The sequence below is a fragment of the Oryzias latipes genome, chromosome 4 (assembly GCF_053564925.1).
Source record: "Oryzias latipes strain Hd-rR chromosome 4, Olatipes_Hd-rR_3.1".
NCBI classification, from domain to species: domain Eukaryota; kingdom Metazoa; phylum Chordata; class Actinopteri; order Beloniformes; family Adrianichthyidae; genus Oryzias; species Oryzias latipes.
In genome coordinates this window covers 33,557,643-33,579,596 of record NC_136240.1, presented here as the reverse complement: position 1 = coordinate 33,579,596, position 21,954 = coordinate 33,557,643, and the positions used below count along the sequence as shown (strand labels likewise).

At 41.3% G+C, this 21,954-nt stretch overlaps 1 protein-coding gene across 1 annotated transcript in view; it reads right to left on the bottom strand.

The window, feature by feature from the left end:
• The window catches only part of cpamd8 (C3 and PZP like alpha-2-macroglobulin domain containing 8), a 49,260-nt gene that overhangs the window by 13,951 nt on the left and 13,355 nt on the right, over positions 1-21,954 (bottom strand). The window contains exons 13-32 of the mRNA XM_023954556.2: positions 21,805-21,933; positions 21,519-21,717; positions 20,568-20,743; positions 19,336-19,485; positions 19,090-19,251; positions 18,874-19,016; positions 17,335-17,397; positions 16,349-16,580; positions 14,059-14,212; positions 11,856-11,986; positions 11,683-11,734; positions 11,286-11,584; positions 10,779-10,847; positions 10,527-10,683; positions 10,182-10,358; positions 9,700-9,781; positions 4,384-4,540; positions 3,770-3,844; positions 771-936; positions 459-545 (exon numbers count right to left, since the gene is read on the bottom strand). Coding sequence (XP_023810324.1) covers positions 459-545; positions 771-936; positions 3,770-3,844; positions 4,384-4,540; positions 9,700-9,781; positions 10,182-10,358; positions 10,527-10,683; positions 10,779-10,847; positions 11,286-11,584; positions 11,683-11,734; positions 11,856-11,986; positions 14,059-14,212; positions 16,349-16,580; positions 17,335-17,397; positions 18,874-19,016; positions 19,090-19,251; positions 19,336-19,485; positions 20,568-20,743; positions 21,519-21,717; positions 21,805-21,933 — 2,860 coding nt within the window. The remainder of the gene's footprint in view (positions 1-458; positions 546-770; positions 937-3,769; positions 3,845-4,383; positions 4,541-9,699; positions 9,782-10,181; positions 10,359-10,526; positions 10,684-10,778; positions 10,848-11,285; positions 11,585-11,682; positions 11,735-11,855; positions 11,987-14,058; positions 14,213-16,348; positions 16,581-17,334; positions 17,398-18,873; positions 19,017-19,089; positions 19,252-19,335; positions 19,486-20,567; positions 20,744-21,518; positions 21,718-21,804; positions 21,934-21,954) is intronic.

Below are 21,954 nucleotides of genomic sequence, written 5' to 3'. Positions count from 1 at the left end.
ATGTATCGCAATACGTATTGTTTCACCAGACTCTTGCCAATACACACCCTTTTGTGCCACAGATGTATAACTTTTACATTGTGTATCCGGCACACATATCACATTAGATTTACGTAATTGACACAAGAATCACTAATGAATTGCATGGAAACATCACGCACGGTTCATGTTCTACGTTGATTTACGTGTTCTGTGCGTGGTTCATTAGTGATACATCTGTGAAATTTTCAGGCAACAACCACAACTTTTCTCACTTTTTCCACATATATTCACCTATGACCAATTTTCATCCATACACTAAGCACAAAATGTACGTAGTGACTGTGTGACATGGTCTTCAGGACTGTATTCAGGGTTTGGGTGACTTTGCTACTGTGTAAATCAGTTTGACAGTAAATGTAAAGAAAAAGTGTATCTATGTTGGCAACTTCCTTTTCTGTTTTACATTAAACATGTACCTGACTGAGAGAGACCGTCACTGAAGCCCATGAAGGTATCTTCATCTGTCACACTGCTGCCCGTCATACTCCAGTGGGTAAGTCCATCTGGAAAAACAGACTTTTTGAGACAACGGCAGGCTCTTTTATATGCTTTTAACTGAATCTATTAGATGTGTAACCTAGCCTCTACCTTAATCATACACAAGGGGTAGAATTATCAAAGGACATTCTTGTGTATCAAAAAATCTGCTAGATAGAACATGCTGAAAGATATGGAAAGAGTAGGTGGAGCAAATCTATCATCTTCACCATACAAGTGTGCAGCTGTACCTTGTGTGATGGCCATGTGGTTGAGGCGGCGCAAAGCCAGAGGAGCGTAAGGGCTGCGTAACAGAGCCAAGGTGTAAGCAGACAGAGCGGTGGTGTATGGGTCATCAACAGAATGCAAACTGCTCTCCAAGAAATCCTTGGCTTTGGAAACCGCCACCTTTTCTTCCTGTATTGGACAAGGCAGGGCAGTTTCATCATCACCTGAAGCTTACAGGGTCCATCCAATATCTATACCTGCTCAAGGAGGTTGCTGGATGGCTGATTTTGGGCAGAAGCAAGGGAGAACATGGACAGTTTAGCGTTTCATCACAAGGCAGCACACAAAGACAAACAACCACACACAACCTGTTTAAATAGTGACCCTTACTGCATATCTTTCCTCTGTTTGGACCCTTTTTTACCAATGAATGCATATACTGACATGTATATCCTATTAACAGATGTTCTGGTGTTTTTGAGTTTCCCTTCTACTCTCTTAACACCTCCTCTTGTGTCTTTTTACTGATGTTCTGTGGTTTTGTTTGCTTCGTATTCTCTCTCTGAATCAGTCACTAACGTATTTCTTCTGTTGAAAAGATCTTAGGTTGGTCCGTCTACATCCTGTCTCTCCTTGTTGCAGTTCTCTTGTCTTCTAACAGATTTTCCAGTACTTTTGTGTTTGTCTCTCTCCTGTCCTCAGACTCCGGCTGTCTGGTTGAGTCACCTTTCCTGAGTCTGGTTCCGCAGAAGATTTCTTCTGTTTCTTCCATTTAGAGCGATCTTTTCTCTCCACTTTCCCCTCAGCTTACTCAGAAAGGGGATAACAACAAAAGCCGTTAATATGTTGGTGACTTAAGCCTCCACCTCAAGGGACATCATGAAAATAGAACATACCATTGTTGTAGGTGTGGTAAGTGTATCGTGAAGTATTTGTAAGGCTGATGGAAGTTACAGACACTTGTAAGGTACGAGTGATGTGGTCCTTTGCTGAACTTGTTGGTACTGTACAGTACTGGTTCCTTACTAACCACACCAAATGCCTCATGCATGGAGTGTGCATGTGATACGTAATACGTGTGTCCACACAAACTATCCTCCGATTGTCTAGTTTGTGCAATCCGCAGGGTTGAAAAACAAAAAAACATCCTTTCCTCACGCCTGCATTTCACCTACTTCCTCCTTACTTACTCTTGCGTGTTATACAAGTGTTTGCTATGTTGTGTCGCCTGCAGCATGCCTGCAGAAGAAAACATGCATGAATATTTTCTCTGCAGGCTAACAGAGTGGTCTAAGACTTTACTCTTCCCTGCGGCCCCATACAGGTTTGCCCATTTTTGCTAGCAGAAATCCTGTATCCACCCATAAGAGCAGTTGTGAAACAGGCTTTAGATGGACTGTCTAAAAACCCTTTGGTCTTATTGGAACCATCTGGACTCAATTGCTTCAACACAACCCAATGAATTGAACCTCGTTTGATGTTTCTTGCCTTTTGAGTAGCGCATTGGGAGAACCTCAGGGATGAACTGGTGCTTGATAAATTACAACATCTGAATGGATTTGGAATCTCCAGTTAAGGATGTTGGATTTTTGGAGGTTTGGGTCAGGGTGGAAAAATAACATAAAAAGAAAGCAAACAGAAAGAACCAGAATGGGATTTGAACCAGAGGTTTGTAGTGATGTAATAGTGCTAACCATCCCACTGACCAGTCCCCTACCTCAAAAATGGGGTGATCATGTATTTTTTTATTCCTGCTCCCCAGTTATGGAATATTATTCCTCCAGAACTGTGCATGACATCATACCAAAACAGTTTTATATGTCAATTAAAGTCAAACCTCTTTAAAACGGCTATTTACATTCAGTAGTTGGTGGAATCTTCTTTTCTTTAAATTGATTTATCAAACTTTCTATTGTTTTTTTATGTATTTTACCGCTTTTTGTAATTCTACACTGTTGTTTTAAAATTTTTGTTCTTAATTTGATCAGGACAAACATGCTCTTCATATGTGCCCATTTTTAAGATCATTTTTGGACAAGCTGGATGACAGTCAATTTTTTATTTCTGGCTCCAGCCAAAAAAATACCTGTGCCCTTTTATTTTCACTTACCGGTAGGTTCATTGACCAAACGGAGATTTGGCTTTTATCTTATAAACAAGTGACCTTCTCTTTCATCTATAAGACGCGCCACTCACTGTAATTATTCATCTTTTAATTATATGAAATTGGAAGGGAGGTGGAGATTTGGCTTTGAAGTTAAAGGATACCTATTCTGGCTTTATCAGTTTAAAAAAATGTCAAATTTTAGAAAAAAACCTCCAGGACGCATGGAGAAAAAGGGGAAAGACAGATGAAGGGAGGTGAACTAAGGCTGGGAAATCCTAAATAATGAGCCAACTATTTGGACAAGTGGAGGTCGAAGGCAAAACAGAGGATTAGCAGCTTTTTTTAAGTTTATTTTAACAAGTTTAAACATATTTGAAAAGAGTTTTCTTCTAAAACTCAAAAACCCTTGAAGATATCTTGAGCTGAAGGAAGAGAGCATGAAATGTTAAAGCGAGAAGAAAATGGCAAAAACAAGTAACAGAGTGTCTTTCATGAAGCTAAACCGCTGCAGCATGTCAGCTTAAATCTTCGGAGGGAGTCCAGATACGATTCGGCATAACATTAAGAGCACTGGAGCATAACAAATTTGAGTGGGCTGGTTGCCAGAACATCCATCTTCATAGCTATGAGGAATGCAGTGATATGTCCACACATGATCCAGGCTGCAGCCATGGCACATATTTTTCATTGAAAGCGAGAAAGGTTGTTCACTATGAGCTGCTCTTCATATATACAGAACTAAGAAAAATGCATATATATGTCAGAGGTGAGTGACACATTTTTAATCTCAAACATTGGATGACGTTTTTGTAGGTTTGAGTATACATTAAATACTATTAAGTCTACCAAAAGCATCAATCTGAGGAGTGGCTGTGAGGCTAGAGGTGTTCTGCTTCCTGCTGTGGAAGTTCTTACCTCTGTGGTGATCCCAGTCTCCAGCAGAGCTGCTACCACATACGCCGTAAGTGAAATCTTCCCATGGATCCCTCCCTGGGTAGAAAATTACCAGTAACTTTTATTTCTTGGTAGAACCCCTATCAACCATTGTCTTCCTTCGCTTACTCAGAACAGACATCTTCAAAAGAGGGTAGATGATTTACAGAGGCGTGACTTTATTCTAGGTTTTAAATACTGACGCTTTCTAGTGAGACAATTTAATGGCTTGAGTCATTCCATAATTTGTCAAGCAGAACACCTCTACTATTTACAACAGCTTCCCCACTGTCTGGAACTGCCAATGGCAAGACATATCCTGACTGCACAACCATCTACACAAGTCTGATTACTATGCCTCTAGGTAGAACCACCAGCATTTATGGACCTCCTTTGAAGAAAGTCAACTGTCTGGATTATCTACGATGTTAAATCCAAGACCCGCTCTTACTATATGTGCCCTGGTCATAGAACAAATCAAATAAAAAACAAAAAAAACATTTTCATAGAGAGTAATTCACTTCCTTTAAATAAGGAGGTCTTTCTTACAAAATGCTTCTGATTCAACAAACTGACATCCCCCCCAAAGGGTTTACCTGAAGGTCTTTGTTGAGGATGCGTCCCATAGCAGGGAAGGACCCGTCATCCTGCTGATGTTTGATGAGCCAGGACTTTGCTGCATGAAGCTCTTCAGAGTCAATAAAGATGAAAGCTCGTGACTGAGAAAAGGACTTCAACACAAAAGCTGTGAGCCTGCAGGACCAGCAAACAACAAGGGAGAAAAATCAGAGCAAAGAAAATGGGATGACCAATCCTCCCTCTTTATGACAGTATTCAATTTATGTACGGTATGTAATCTTTCTGTTGGTGTTTGACCAAGTACAAAGAAAACCCTGAAAGCTTTGTGTCACACACTATGACATGAATTTGCTTTTTGAATTTTTATTAATCTTTTACAAGGAGTTTTTTTTAAATGTGTAAATCAAATCAAATCAAACCAAATCAATCTTTAAATTGTTTGTCTCATAAAATGACGTCTTTTCAGTTTGTCGTATTCCTTATTTATGAGAGCCCCCGTCGGTGGTTCATTTGTACCTGTTTTCTTTAAGACACCTTTACAGGTGCTCTTAGTCAAATCCTATCATCCAGAATACCAACATGGTGGGAAAATAAAATAAAAAAACCTTTCTGTAACCTTTACAACCCACACACGCCATTGAAACCACAAGCAATAATTCCAGTATGCAAACAAACCCAAGAACAGCTCAGACATGCTGGATTCCTCACCCTTTTTTTTTTAAAGTCCTTTTTTCACTGGACTAAAAATGATGTTTATATTCTGTGTTCCAGATATATTTAGATTAGGAGAGCAAACATTTTTCTTCTGCAGTCTTGATGTTACAAATCTTTTCTTACCTTTTTGACTAAGATTACACGCATAGCTGTGAGGATAAACTGGGCGTTTGCGGACAGAAAACAGGCAAAAAAAAAAAAAGGCCTTGCAAGAGGAGAAGAACAATTAGATGTCTGATAAAAAGTGCTGGATTGTATAGATAAACTATATATAAGAACAAAGGGGTGGTGGCAGATGTTTGCAGCTGGGTTTTTGTCCTAATAGGAGACAATAGCCCAGCTAATCTGAAAACGGACACAAAGACCAATCAAGATTCAGGTGTGAGTCAAAAATCCTTAAAGGGAATCGACGACTTCTGCAGACATGGAGCCCAGAGATGAAGGTTGTGTATCTGACGGCCTGGGAGTGCGACTAAACGTTTCTGAGCCATGGTTTTAGTGGTCAGTGGTGTAGAAGAACCTAGAGTGTAACGGAGCAAAGCTGAAGTCCACCCAGAAAAACCCTGCTGGGCACATAAACACACACTCATTCATAAACAATAGACCTCCTGGTAATAGCTACAGTTTGCTCAGTGGCACTGAGGCAGATCATTGCTCCACCTCTGACCACTACTCGCTCATGATCAGAATAAAGTGTTCATTAAAACAAAAAAGTTTGAAATAAGTGAAACTATAGAGTAAAAAGTGGCACTACAATGCATGAAAAAGAGAAACTGGGGCCTGAATAGGAGAAAAGTTGTGATCTCATAACGGGAAGCATTAAGTCTTTCCTAGCTGGAATGTGGATTATTCCTCCCTGGGGACAAAGCTAAAGCCTTTTCTTTTTTAAATGTTAGGTAATTATTGTGTCACTGGCTTTAAACGTTGAGCCCCAGGGTTTGGTGCTGAAAAAGTGGAAATCTGAATTAGTTTGGGAAATGAATGAAGGCCAAATAGGCTGACCTCCACCCATCGCCTGCTGGTTGCAGTCCCCCTTCCACCAGTTACTTAAGGCCGTGTCACACAGCCACTGCGTACATTTTGCTCATAATGCATGGATGAAAATTGGTCATACGTAAATTTAGGTGGGAAAAGTGAGAAAGTTGTGGTCTTTACGTGAAATGTTCACCAATGCATCACGAATGAACCACGTTAAAACCACGGAAGAAGTACGAATAAACCACGCAAAGAACACGTAAATCAATGTAGAACGTGAACCATATCTGATTATTGTGCTGCTTATATGCAATTCATTAGTGATTCAAGCCTTATTCATATAATTTAAACGTCGTTTGTGTGATATAAAAGTGATACATGTGTGAAAAATCTGTCAGGCGTACGTGAAAAGGTCGTGGAAAGCCACACATTTGCTTATGCACGTAGTAATTGTGTATAAACTACGTAAAATATGCTTCGTTATCAACCGACCAAAAATTTTGAACAGCTCAAAACCGAATTCACAGAAAGAATTCAGCCGAAACCCTCGATGGACATCTGCGCACACTGATGGATGACGCAAGAAACACTTATGAATCACGTAGATCACAAATCAAATGCCAGTTTCTCATGCCAATGCAAAACGGAGGAGAGGGAATTAGAAACTCCTTGTCAGAGACTCCCTAATTTCCAGAATTTGAACTTTCAGCCTTCTCTGGTAATGTTAACGGCCCTGGCATACAGGATAGTAAAAACCAAACAGCAAATTATTACTGCCTGCCTCTTCCGTTCATTAAGGGTAACGAGATCCAGCCACTTTGCTTTTCGAAAGCGTTTTACATACCGGGAAACACTAACAGAGCTGCTGTGATGCTAGGCCAAAGACCAACTCTGAAACTAAAACAAAGATGGGCTTTTTTTTTTTAAATAGTAAACTTTTTTAGTGAAAACAGTTTACACTTAGTGCCAACCAAAACGACAATCGACCTCTAGTCACTTCAGTGTCTTCATTGTTCAGGTGACAAGTTTCGGTTTTCCTTTGTGGCTTATAACCAATTACAACCAGGTTATAAAGTCACCAGGGGGCATTTTTTATGAAAAGTAATGTAAAAAAATAAATAGCCATTTGGTGAAGTGGCTCCAGATGACTTGTAATGTCGTCTCCAACAGTGGCATTTAGAGCTGGTTTGGGGTCAAAGCAGCATGGGTCCTCACAATGGCTCCAGCTCCAATATGAACTCACATTAGCAGAAAATAAATCCTGACAACTTTGCCTGCCTCTGGGATCCAATTATGAACTTGTTTTACGATTCTCTGCTGTTTACATAAACCCTGCTGTGTTACGGAGTCAGCTTTATTAAATATCATGATATCCGTTTCAGCAAAAAAATATTAATGAGAGGAATTTACATCGTGACTGGGGCTGTAAACACAGGCAAAGGAACTTAGAGAAAGGGTTAAAAAATTCAGAGATCTCAGTGTGCTTTTATACCCAGAAAAGTCACAATTAATCTTTAATGGCAACTTTTGATTGTATCTGAGCGAGAAAGTGTGACATCATCCATGGAACTGAAAGTAAACCATTTTCTAACAAAATCAAGTCAATTCAGGCGCCATTTTTTGCGATATGGAGTCGCCATGTTGTAGTCAGATATCCTCAGTAAGCGGTCAAAATTTCTATGGCAACCACTCACGCCTATCAGGAGTGAGCATGTTGGAAGGCCACACCCCTACCACTCAAGTAGGGGCTACACCAAATCTGTCAATCAAACGTTGGACATGAGGGCCAGCAGGCTCGCCCTACTTTTATCAAGGGGTTTTATTGGTTAGTTTATAACTTAAAATAACTTGCATTGCAAAAAAAAAAAGTAATTAAAGCCCACAAGTGGCATTGTGCTTTTTGCCCCTGCCCTTGCCACCCCCCTTTGTCCTGCACTCACTGGCTGGGCAATTGCTACAAAAACAAAAAAAAGCACTTCCTTCAAAATGGCAGTTTTTCAGTTGGTTAGATCTCCATAGCAACCATATTTTGTTTGTTCTGTTTAATTTATCGAAGAAGCGGCAAAAGTAAATTTTTGGATTTCCTTGGCTTGGCAACTGAGGGTTTTTGTTAACCACACCGACATTGGTAATTTGTTCATATTGGATGCCATATCGCTTTGTTAAGCTTGAGCCAGGGATTATGTATCAAATGTTCACAATATTTTGGTTTAAAAAAAAGTGCTGGTAACAGGGTAACACGTACAAGACTTACAAACTATAAAACTATAAAACCCTCAAAAAAAAAAAACCCTTCCCAATGATGCTCAAGGAGGTGGAGGCAATAGAATGAAATCTCTTGGAGGAGTTGGAATTTGTAAATGATACGAAAGGAGATGATTTTGGAAAATTCAAATGGTTGCCTCCTCCAGAGTTCAAAAGTCGAAGGGTGCGTCCTCATTCGAAGGCGCCATCCTTCAAAGGCCGCGACCTTCCCTGGCAACGTTCATCGAGCGGGTACGCCGGATGTTGTGTGAGTCTGGACAAGTCCAGCCTTTAGATAATTCCTGCGGTTACATCGTCGAATGTCTTGTTGCCTAGCAACCATGAGTCCCAAGCAGAGAGGAGTGGTGAACCAGGCAGGAGCTAAAAATTTTTCTGGCTCACTTCATCCAACTTTAATTCTCGGAAGTGTAATTATAAAAAGGTATAATTATCTTGAACTCTGGGTCCCACTTTATGATCCCCCACTGTTGTCAGAAAATCTCCAGGTTTGGCCGTAATGAATCTGGGGATATGGCCAGCATAGAAGGATACACCAGAGCAATCCTTAAAATCGGAAAAAACAAGGGCGCATTCGTTTGGTCGCATTTGGAGGAGTTGTTGAATTTGGACAGCACTTGTCGGGGCACTGTGCCGTAAGCGGCAGAACGCAGTCATCCGATTTGGATACAGCCAATGAAACTTTGGTAGTGGTTGTAGACTACTTGTGTGCAAAATTTTGTGCAGATCGCGCTCAATCAAGTTTTCTTTTCCCATATATTGCAAAAAAACTGCTAAATTTCCCACTTTGCCATGCTGTAGGTCATGTGTCCAGCCCATAATAATTTCAAAACTTCCTTTGGAAATCTCTGATTTGGTTTTGTCAGTGGATTTTATCTGAGCCCCACAAGAGATTTTGGCCCCATTCATTTTTTGACAGTTTCTCTCACTGTGATGTCATCATTTTATTACTAGGTGTGTGCAAATTTGGTTTAGCTTTTGAGTATGTGGCAGGTGCAAATTTTTTGTTCCAAGACACAGTAAGAAAGATATAATTGTCAAAACAATCTGGTCCTTGATGTCCAGCACTGCTGCAGGACGGAATTAACAAGAAGGTTAAATAGAATGTTTGAGTAATATCGGTTTATTTCCTAATTTACGTCTATTGGATTTTGGCGTGCCAGTGGGCACTTCTTGTTTGAAATGCCAGGGGGGGAGGGGTCTTACAGTCAAAGTTTGCAGCCTTCAATTGGGAAGGGATTCATCTGAGCACAGAAAAGTAAGACCCAAGCGTTTCTACTGTGTCCAGAAACCTTTGTCCCAGATAAAGCAGAAGAATGCTGCTCTAGCTGAACACGTTTTGGGCAGTAGGAGCTGCGTAAGCAGTTTCCACAATGACTCACCACATACTCCCAGAGGAATCCCTTTCGCCAAAGGCGCTGTAGGATCCATCCTGCCGCTTGTAGGTGAGTTGTCTCTGGTAGCCTACATAACAGCAAAGTGCAAAAACCTCCTTAGTAGCAAACTCTCCTCTAGCAACTTTTGTTGTTTCCAAAGTAATTTTATGTGCTCTTCTCAAGAAACTCTACAATGTTGCACAATGCAGAGGAAACTTAACATAATAGAAGTCTAATTTACATAAAAAAATAGACTTTCTGATGTTTTTTCCCCCAAATTTTTTAAATTATCATTGCAATTTCTTATGTTTAATTCAATCAGCTGTTTTGTGGAAACAAATACAAACAAAGCCCGTGTATTATTTCCTTACATGAAGAATCCCACACGAGTCACTGAGTTTTAGTAAGTAAGACTTTTCTTTTTGAAAGACAAAATGATAATTTAACTAAACAAAGTGTTGCTGTAAAGCCAAAAAAGGCTCACTTACCTTGAAGCAAATAGTCAGTTGCTTCATTTTCAACCTCCTGGCTGAGCTGCCTGGTCTTCTGCAAGTACTTCAGAACAAAGACATTTGGGGCAAAGTGGATCATGTTTTGCTCACCACACCCAAAGGGCAGCCTAAGCAGATTGTCCAGGTTATTTAAAGTAGGACCCATGACATCTCCTGTTACAGGTACACAGATAAACACAAGCAAACATTAGCAACTTTTGTTTTTATCCCATCTATGTTCCTGTGCAACTCAAATAAAACCTAACTTCTTGACCTAAGCAAGAAGATGTTTGAAGAGTACATAAACATCGTGCACATTTATCTGTCCCCATACTGGTTTACCAATCATGGATGCAGTGGCTCTTTCTGATCCAGGCACCAGGTTGTGTGGAACCCCCAGTGTAAAGGCCTCATTGTGATTGTCATCAGAATCCTCCTTCCTCCAGATCTTGAACTCCCCAACTGAACCCCACCCTGTTGAAAACCCAATATGTTGCACCTGGAAAACACAGAATGAGAGCATGAAAAAACAAAAAAACAAAAGCAGCAGCAAATATTTTTTTTTTTAAAACGTATGCAGATATCGTAACAAACCTGTCCTTGGAATTGGCCTGACCACTGGAGAATGATAGATTCATTGGAAGGATGTATACCATGCCCCACCTAAACAGGAAACCACAGACAGGCCATTGCTTTGACGTCTTTAGCTTGACTTTTTTTTCTCTATCAAACCATTGGCTCATTCGCTGATATGACCACAAAGCCCCACTAAGAATAAACCATTTTGAAAGACCAAGTAATCCTGATGCCAGAATGATTCATTCTCTTTTACAATAACTCAAACATTTAAAAGGCTTATAGAGCACACTTTCTTTCTTATACAGAGTTTTACAACCATTCACCCAGTGTCCTCCATGACATCAGCTTGTTAAGTTTAACCTAACAGGGCGTCACACCAATAAAAGTGGCGCCATTTTTACACACATAAGCTGATTAGTGATTTTTACTGGCTTTTCTTTGTGTGAGAACATAGATTCAATAGCCAAACAGTTACAAATGTTACTATCTGTACAGTGCTATAAAGTTTTACTGCCCTCTCACCTGAACTAGACCATCCTTCCAGCTTATCCAGAAACTGCGGAACTCATCCCAGGACAGGATACCCGGTGTGTGGGCGGAGGCCAATGGCTCACCCATCTTGCCCAGAGAAATCCAGGAGCGAGTGTTCTGTCTACCACCGAGTACAATCTCAAGCATCTCTGCACTGTCATGGGGACTGGCAGAGAGGGCAAAGTGGGCATTGTTGTGGGTCTTCACTGCCACCGGGAACTGGTACATCTTGGTTGGTTTTTTGACATACTGATATTCATATTTGTTAGGGGTGGAAATGTGAATTCTCTCTGAAAACAATACAAAGACAAAGTGTTTTGATTAGTTTAAGGCTTGCTAGTGCTTCGTGAAAGAGTATGTCAGACATGTACGCGGTGTTTGTACTGACCATTGGGGCAGAAGAAGACACTGTAAGTGTATTCTCTTGGCAGGCCTTCTGGCTGTAGCAAAGGGGAGATAGTGAGTCATGTGCCAGATAAAAATTGCTCAATATGTTTCAAAACGCATGAATATCAATGTTATTTTCTACTAAGTGATGGTGACAAATGTCCACCCTCTAACCTCCACCAAGACAGTCCTGCGAACATAGTCCAAACCGGTTGGAATCCTTCTTTCCTCCATATCATTTCCTACTTTGCCAATAAGGAATCCATCTGAACAGCAACTTGGAGAACTGTAGGCGATGGCTCGGGCTGTCAGGGTAGCACAGAAGAAAAACAGCCTTTATACTTTCAACTCCACCATTTCGCACAATCTTTTTATGCCAATTAAATGTTTAAACAATAACACCAGAGGGACAAAATACCAGAAATGATTGCAACTTGTATTTAAGTGCATTGGGAGTATTTTGGAGTCCCAGAAGTATAACATTCTTCTGGTTTTATTCTTTGTTTTTATTTTATTTTTAAGCTATTTGACCAGCTGAGGGGTGGAACAGCTGAGGTTGATCAGCTGATGGAGAGGCTTTCACCAGGCAGCAGATGCCAGCGTGGATAAAAGAGGGAAAAGTCCATGCCATGGGAATGGGTGAAGAGTTGCAGTTCTTGAAAAGTACATTATTAATCTTTATGTGGGTCTTTTCCAAATATGTTGTCGTGTCTCTTTTTTTTTCTAAATTTTCCCAATTTCGCTAATGGTTGGTCTAAACTTGTTGCGAGCCGTCCAACTTTATTCGTGAACTAGAGTTTTGATTGGTAACAAATGGGGCTTGTCTAGGATTTAAACCTGGTATTTCTGACACGCAAAGCAAGTAACAGTCAATCACAAAGAAATCACAAAAAGGCTAGCAGCAACATGCCAACAGTTAGTACCAACATTGGCCAATCAATCCCAAGAAAATGGGTCAAGAAAAAGCATTTGAATGGGAACAACAATGAACACTTCTACCTGATAAGTGTCCAGATATTTCCTGGCCTGGAAGGTCTTCTTAAAAAATTAAGAGTTTTATTGCAAAAGTCAGAAATAACAACATTGTGTAAACAGTTTTGTGGCTCTGCAAATTCCCAATCAACCAACTCTTCGGCACTGACTCTTTCATATCATATGTGACACTATCATAAATGCTCAAAACTAAGTTAAATTATGTGACTTTGATTGTAATTTTATTATTAGAACTGGAACAGCCTGGTCTAGAAACTGGTCAGTGATGGCATTTTTTTACACCATCTCCAGGTAAACCAGCAGTTCATCAGGTAAAATGATTAATAGGCTGGGGTTTAGGTTTGTGAAAAAGCATGCAAATGACTAATGCATCCCAAGAAGAAGAAGATAAAATCACTCCCCCACTTGTGAAAACGTGGATTCAGTGAAAATAAAAAACAAATCATATCTCCATATTTTGATGTTTTGCTTACAGAGACACTAATGTTATATGAGCTGCACCCATGAGATAAGCTAATAAGATATTTGTTTGTACTCACAGCTAACCATGGAGGTTATGGTTCATGTCCAGGGAGTTTCTCCATCCGAGTTACTCCCACAGCCTAAAAACACTAAGTCTTCCAAGGGAAGAGTCTTTTTGTTTGTGTCTGTGTGGTCCAGCTATGAACTGGCAAGCTGTTCAGGGTGTAACCCGAGTGTCAGCTGGGATTATTCACCTGTTGGGTTTACGGGATAAGACGGTTATGTATATAAATACACAAATGGGCCCTAACCTTTTGTGCTCACTGCACAAATCAGCAGAGGGACACCCCGTTCTCTTGCTGAGGACCACATTGAAAATGTGGCTCTGTGCCAATGGGCTTTCTTTGTGAGTGTGTAGTGAGAGGGAAACAAGGGGCCAGGGAATTTTGAGTGGGGCCATGGGGGGCCCCATTGACTGCCAGTGACCTGCAAGCTCATCAACATGCCACTGAGTGGCACAGCTCAGCTATGGTTACTCCCCCACTGCTGGCCTGCATTGCTTCCTTACGAGGGACCCTGGGGGGAATAATCGGTAACCTGGGTGGGTGAGTGGATCACACAAAGCTAAAATTTTTGGCCTTTAAGTTAAAAGCTTTGCCTTTTTTGAGAATCATCACTCTGACAGGACCTGTACTGAGATAACTGTTAAAAAGAGCCAAACCACTTGATGGTATTTTCATGATCAACTGAACCCAGTCCTGAAGTAAACATGGAATTAGATCCACAACACCTTAGATGGTGACGAGCAGCGTTGTTTTGCCCATCAATTGCCATCCCTCAGTACACAAGCAGATGCTTAAAGGAATTTAAAACATTCTCTTTAAGCGACAGACACTTTTAGTTTGAAAGCACTGGTAAATACCTGTGATGTCAACAGATCCCAGTTCAGCAAAAGACAAAACGATGGATGTGGGAGTCGCTTCTCCAGAACTAACACACTTCTTTCTAGCAATGTGGTGCTTTCCAGGATGACCAATAAACTTGACGCCCTTTGGAACGGACACTTTCACATGAACCTGGGAGAGGAAAAGGAAAGGATGAAACCAATCAGAGGGAATTGATCTCTGTTGACAGGCTGTAATGAGGTCATGTGTGCACAGCTCGCCTTCCTGCGTGTAGAGCGTTTCCTCAAAACTCTTAAAGTTGGGGTGAATTTTCCATGCTGCCTGACTCATGCCTTTCAGGCTCCCTGAAGGATTAACTACCCATCATCCAATGTTTGCAGGACTTTGTAATGCAAAAACTGTTTTTAAACTGAACTTTATTCGCACGCCATGAGTCATAAATACCAGAGCAGGAGATATAGAAATCACATGTTGCTGGGGTAGACATCAAAGGAAGGTCTATTCTGGTTTGCATATTCACCAAACGCGAGATCAGGGCAGCACACGCACAGACAATTTAAAATGCTCATCTGTAAACATCACGATGTCATCTGTGTGGACTGCAGGATGGACCCATTTAAGGCCAGAACAGATCTTGGAGGGTTCTTCAAAGTGAAACAGTCCTCAGTGATATCAGATCAGGACATCTCAAACCTGTGCTTCCTTTGGATTTTGTACTCCCTCAGCACCCTTCAGGCTGACCTGACACTTCATGAGAATATTTATCACACTTAGCAAACAAATAAATATCTCATATCATCACAAACGCTGCTTAGAAAAGTCTCTCTAACCTGTAGCTTTTCCATTAAAAGTCTTCCACCAAACTCTCACTTCCAAGGTATGAACATTTTTACAACACGCTTCCATTGTGGGTTTTTTATTTTCACCTTGGAATACTGCCACAGCTTTGCCTGGATGTGTTCATCATGCATCCCCTTCTTTACAGATGGTAGACTTTTGTTTTACATATAGAATTTGAAAATTTGAAGTGTCCCCTTACGCCTTTGGGGATTTTTCTATTTTCGTGCCACAGCCATAATTTCCACTTTCATGGTTGTTCTTTCTTCAGACATCATCCAACCAGAGGAGGGCACCAGTTTGCAGTTTCTGCATTTATTCTGACAGAATTGTACTTCAAATAAACCATAAAAAACATGACTTTGCTTGTCGGTTCGAGCTGAGGTTTTAAAGTTGGAAATAAAGGTAAAAAAAATACTGGTTAACAAATACAAGTTAACTCGAGACGAGTCTCAGTTTTAGGAGGATTGAACAGCTGAAGTGCAACTCAACACCGACTCAAACACTGACTTCAGTTGACATCGCTGTAGATGTACCTTTTAATAGGAGCTTTATTATCTAAATAATAAGATTGATTAATTTACAGGTTCAGAAGTTTATATCGCAAATTACGTGCAAGTTTGTTTGTTTTTTTTCTCTAAATTTGTATTTTTAATTTTTTTTGGTTTTTAATGACTGTGTCTTCTCTGGAAAAGAGTCTGCATGTTGCTTCTGCTCACATGCCGTGGATTCGACGCATCACGACGAACAGTTTGCGCCGCAGGTGCTTCAGGCAGCTGGTTTCACACGAGCAACGAAACGGCCTCTTGACCAAACCAACATCAAACCCACTGCAATTTGCTTTGCTGTGGAATCTTCTGCTAAACAGTCAAATTATTAAAGATAAAAAGTTTATTTTGGTAATGTAAATGTGTAAAAGCTATGTGTAGAATTGAGGGAAAATGCATAAAAAGTAAGATAGCACTTTATCAGTCTGTGCGAGAGTTAATTTTTTAAGACCATGAAGGGAAGTCCAGCTCATATGTAGCTTCCTAAAGCCCCATTTCGATTATCTAATTTCAAAACGTCCTAGTGGTCTTTTAATTATGGTTATGCAAAAATCGCCTCTGAGCTGTGCGTTCACCCCGCCACCCGTTCCCCTTCCTGCTGCTGAGCGCTCAGAGGACGTAGCTTATGGCCCCGCCCATTGTATTTTCTACGTCATAAGCTCTTTTTTAAACTGCATTTTTTTCCTTCTGCTTCTGATTCATTTAAATCAAGAAATACTCAGAAATGCAATTTTAAGCTTATTTTTCTTAATATTTGTCGTCTGTCACCAGAAAAATGCTCAGAGATTATGTTAACAACACCAAATAACATGGTTTTCATCGCAGTAGGTCTTTAAATTGGCGTGATGCTAGCTTCATGCTCAGCAGATGGCTTGTGAGTGAAAGCCGCAGATGCGTTGTCTCCTCGCTGCGGACCTCTTACCTCAGCGCAGGTGGGCATGTAGTTGTAGACGGTGAGGGGAACTTTGGTCTGCTCGCCTCTGATTAAGCTGTAGGGCAGCGTGAAGTCAACAAAGAAGGGTTTGAAGGTGCGAAGCTCCACCCTCTCTGCTACACCCAGACCCTTCTTTTCAGAAAGGCCGACAGCTTCCGTCACCCATGTGGTGATGGAGTCGGGCACGTCCAACTGCAGCTCAGCCTCTCCCGTCTCCGAGCTGTTAGACAAAAATAAAAATAAACGATGGCTTTCAGAAAAACTGGTTTTGATCGGATACATCCGTTTTTATGTCGCCAACACCTGCACTGGTTTAACACACAACAGGTGGGCGTGAGAGTCCGACCGAACAAGCCTGAAGTCATTGCTGGTGTGTGCGCTCGCATGCACGCTGCTCTTGGCAACGAATCACACACCATGAGAAACCTGGAAAACGGAATCACACCCTTCCATTTGATCATACCTGCCCATGATTCACTTTAACTGACCCTTTCAGAAAAATCCCAGCCCTCCACTGCACAGGAAGTTGAGCTGAAATCCCATCAAAAGGAATCAGACATATGGAAATGTATGGATAAAATACATCCATTGGCTCAAAAACAGGGAGCTCCAGAAAGTAAAAGAATATTTTACAAAGAAAATGTGAAAAGCTGGATGATGTCAAGTGATAGAAAATCAGATTTTATGTTTGCCATCTCACATTGACATTTTAGCCTCATACTTAAGACTTTTCTTCCATTTCTATCCCTCTTCAAGACTCACTTTTATTATTGTTTATCTATAGCGTACTCTTCAAAGTATTTTGGGCTTTTTTCATTACCCAAATAAAATACTTTCCTACTTTCTTCCATCAATTTATCATTGCTTGCAGTGAAAGTTTTAGGAATGTAACTAAATCACACTGAGGTATCTGGACAGAGCTTCATGCACAAACAGACCGGAGAGCGAAAAGGCTTTACAACAGATGTAAATACCTGACATTGAGGCAGTGCCACACCCACGTCTCCGGGAAGAACGTGCGCCTTTGTCTCTCTGCTCTACAACAGAAAAAATAAAAAACCTGTGATCATTAAAAAGTCATGTGAAATCCTTCACCTGCCTCCATGTGTTAAACGTTTAGGACTTTTATCACAACTTTTGGCAATAAATATATTTGAATCCAAGCACAGAAATGCACATAACTTGTAGTTTAGCACAAAATATATATTTGTTTATTTTAAAAGTGTGTTCTTCCTCCATTTGTCACTGAACAGAACAACATTCAAGCAAATACACAAAAACGGAACGTGTTTATAGTAATTTGAGTTAAAAATAAAGAAATGCAACTGTAGGGAAGTGAATCCTAGTGAGAAAAACAAACATCGAAGTATTCTGATTTGCATGTTGTTGTCTTTTTAAACTCATTCCAATTGAAATTTGTGTGTTTTTGATGTTTTTAACAATTTCTTGTGGCAGACTTTCTGATGACAAACAGTGGAGCAAAAAAGTATTCAGTCAGCAACCATTTGAGCAAGTTCCCCCACTTTTTTTTTTTTTATACACTGTATTTTATCCCACGAAGGGAATTTCTTTCTCTGCATTTGACCCATCCCCTTGGGGAGTGGTGAGCTGCAGCCGAAACCGCGCTCGGGAGGCAGTAGCGTTAAGGGTATTGCCTAAGGACCCTCACTGGGTGATGTTAACTGCTCGCCATTGATATGGTAATTGCCCCCAGTACCATTGCTCATTCCCCTCCGGGAATCGAACCCTGGTTTCCTGCGTGGTAGCTTCCCACCTTACCAACCGAGCTACCCAGCCGCTAAACTTAAAAACATGAGAGAGGCCTGTAATTTTCATCATAGGTATTCCTCAACTATGAGAGACAAAATGAGAAAAAAATGTCCAGAAAAATCACGTTGTCTGATTTTTAAATAATTTATTTGTAAATTATGGTGGAAAATAAGTATTTGGTCAATAACAAAGTTCAACTCAAGAGTTTGGAGTGTGACTGTTGGAGGTTGTGGACAGGTGTATTTTCTATAGATAACCAGTTCAAACAGGTACCATTAATACATGCAACGAGTGGAGGACAGAGGATCCTCTACCGAAGAAGTTACAGGTCTGTGAGAGACAGAAATCTTATTTGTTTGTAGGCGACCAAATACTTATGTTAAAGGTCTACTGGGAACACTTTAAAAATAGATCAAAAGATGATAGGAGTGGTACTTTGAAGTTATCTTGATTAGTTTCTTTTATTCCTCGTGTGTGGGGTCATGGGATGTATGTGTTAAAGGAGGGTGGGTTAAAGGACAGTGAAGGTTTTTTTTTTATTGTAAAGGGCTTTGTTTATTAACCAAGTAAATAAATGTTAAATGCTTGCTAAGTAAATAAATATTCGATTTGAATAGATGTAAGAAGCAAAAAACAACAAAAGAGTAGCAGAAGATTTAAGCAGCTCTGTTCACCAGCTGCAGCCTCTGCATTTCAGTGGGCCTCAAATCCCAAACCGGTAATGATTCTAAAAAATCTCTTGCCTGTTTGAGGGGCGGGGGTTGACGGCAGCCACGGAGGTGGAGGTGTGCGGCTGAAAGGCAGGTACAGCCTCATCTGTGTACATTCCTCCACTCTGCCGGTGGTTCAGGCTCACCATATCTGTCATCACCACCAGCCCCGTTTCCTGTGTTTGGTGTTAAATGAGAAATAAAACAACCACCAGGGCAGGTTCTGCCAACACGGGAGCGCACCCTCACAGTGAAAGCGAAGCGTGCATCCTTAGTGAAGTCCCAGTGCCACGGAAACACGGAGGAGCGCCTGCGCCTCCTGGATGACAGACCCGGCCACCAGAAGTGGGCGTCGTCTTTAGGGCCGCCAAACACGTCGGAGACGTCAAACTCTGCCAACTCTCTGAAGACCTGCACCACAAAATGAACCCAAAGGACGAACATTACAACCTGTTGGGTAAAGTTCATCCAGGATGAATGATGGAGGATGCCAACCTTGTCAGGAGTCAGTGGAAAGTCAGGCTTTAACAGGTAGAGACTCTTGTCAACAGTTAAGACACAAACGCAGGAGCCCCTGTCGCCCCGAACACGCAGAGTCACCGGGTCCCCCGGCACGGACTCGTTATTGGAAAGGGAAACGGACACCTGCAACCGCGGCAAAGAAAACCTAAAACACATGTGCCAAACTCAGGCCAGATTTGGCCCGCAGTGTAATTATGATTGGCCCCTTGAAATCACATCAAATGTGCATTGAAGCTGGCCCCTTGGTATATACTGTACCGCTAATACTACAAATCCCACAATGCTTTGCTAGTATGTTGGAGAGTAGTCAAAACCGGCAAGCAAATAGATTTCACCCTGGCATAACAAAAGATGGACAACAGGAGCTTTTATAGACAGGTGGGAGGCAGATTATCTGTTCAAGAACATAAAGGACAGACCTGTTTGTCTTGTGGGCGGAGCTAACGTGGCTGCAGCGAAAGAAAATAACCTAAGAAGACACTATGTGAAAAGGTCAAACATTACATATTAGTGTCAGTTAATTTTTCAGTTGTTTTTGAGTTTTGCCCGTGACTTTACTTCACTGCACTGTGAATGTGAGTTGGCACCCCTGCCCTAAACTCATTTGAAATGATACACTTGTGTCCAAGATTGTGGAGCGTTTGAGTGACAAATGAAAGGAAAAACCACAGCGAGAGAGCAGAAAAGCGAGGCCTTTCAAGGAGAGTGGGAGGCCAACAGTCACTTTCACACACCAGTGCTGTTTTTCAGCAGCTCACAGCCACAAATTAGCCCCATTAATTTGTTCCGCTGCCCTCCTTTCACCATTCTGTAACCTGTCATCCTCTCCTGTCATGACCCCACTTATCTCCCTCCAGCCTGCGTGGTCGCTGCCTCATCTTGCCCGCACAACCCCCCACCTCATCGCACACATATTCACTGCGTTGTAGGGGCATACCAGAGAGCTGTAAATAGTTCAGGGAGTTAACTCCACCTAAAGTCAGGCAGGAACTGGGGGGCACTCTCAGGCCGGCACAGATGTTTACAGGCTGTCATGGCCGGCGCAGGGATTCGCAGCCCTCCCGCCCTGCCTCCCTCCCTCCAGATTTACCTATTTTAATTCATAAATCTCGCTTCATTCGCCGATGTTTACTCAAAGTTTCAAAATAAAGCAAAGACTTGAACATCTGTTTCTGGGTGTTTTATTGAATAACAAAACAACAGACCTGGTTCTCAAACTCTGGCTGGACGGAAAGCTGTTGACTGTCTGTGACACCTTCGCCATTTTCCCTCACATAGTAGACCAGCAGACGGCTGGTGGGCGCCATGGAGTTACTGACAGGGAAACGCAGATAAGACACGCAGATGTCCATTTCGTCCTGTGAGGATGAACCTGCAGGATCTGGTAGAGGGAGAGCACAGGAGAAACACTGGAGTGACACATTTTCAATCAAGATTTTTTTTTTTGTCAAAATGTCATCTTTATAAGCAAATAAGCAGCTAAAGCTCCTCTCCGATCCTCTATTGATCCATCTTCAAAGCGTTCTCAGTGGCCTTTTATTATAATTGTGCCGTTTTTAGCCCCAAATCCAAAAACCTGGGTCGTTTTCTAGAACATAGTTTCTGCAGAGCGGCAGGAGTTCATTAGAAATTCGACTCTGAGTTGTGGGAGGGAATGTTGGCAATGAGCAGCCCCGCCCCCCTTCCCCTCCCCGTTGCAGAAAGGAGCAGAGAGCTTGTGGCCCCCCCAGTGCATTTTCTGTCACAAATACAATCTTTTCAAACTGGATTTTTTCGTTTGCTCCTGATTCACAATGATTTGAATAAAGAAATACTCAATACATTCAATTTAAAGCTTAATTTTCTTAGTATTGCTCTTCCATCACCCAAAAAAAACAAATTCTTCATCAGAGTGGGTCTGTAAAGATCATTGACTCTATGAGAAACAATTCAAAGTCAGTAAATGTTTTCCAATTCCAATTCCTCACGGCTGTTTTGATCAGAAGATGTTGAAGATGTTCTCTGAATCCCTTACCTAAAGAATTAAAAATATGGGGGAAAAAATAGTCTCTTTTAATCAAAACCTGCTTTTTTATTTTTTTACCTTTGTTTATTTATTTTTTCTTGCTATGAAGCAAAGCGTCAAAAATGGTTGAAGTGGTCACAGGAAACGCTACCTGATGAAGATGGCGGGCTTTGAGTGGCGTGAGTGTTCTTATCAAAGGTGACCGTGGCCCGTTTTTCTCTGCGTGTAGCCGTCGCGTTTGCTTGTTGTTTCCCAGACAGGACGATGTTACCCCGGGACGCCACTTCATAGTGCAAAGTGAAATTACAGGGACAAGTGGATTTCAGGGCCACTTCAGCCTCTTGGCCAACCTGCACAAACCGACAAACACTTTTTGTGAGCTTGATCAGAAAATCTTTATAGCTTGTGACGTGTTTCTTAATGATCAAATGTCAAACCTTTAGAAGTTTGCTGGGGCTTTGGATCTGGATGTGACACATACTTGGAGAATACCAACTAGTTATGGAAAGGTAATTTGGTAAATATTGGTCTCCCACCGTTCTGTCATCTATGGATGTCACCTTGGTCTGTTGAAATGCAGATTTGTC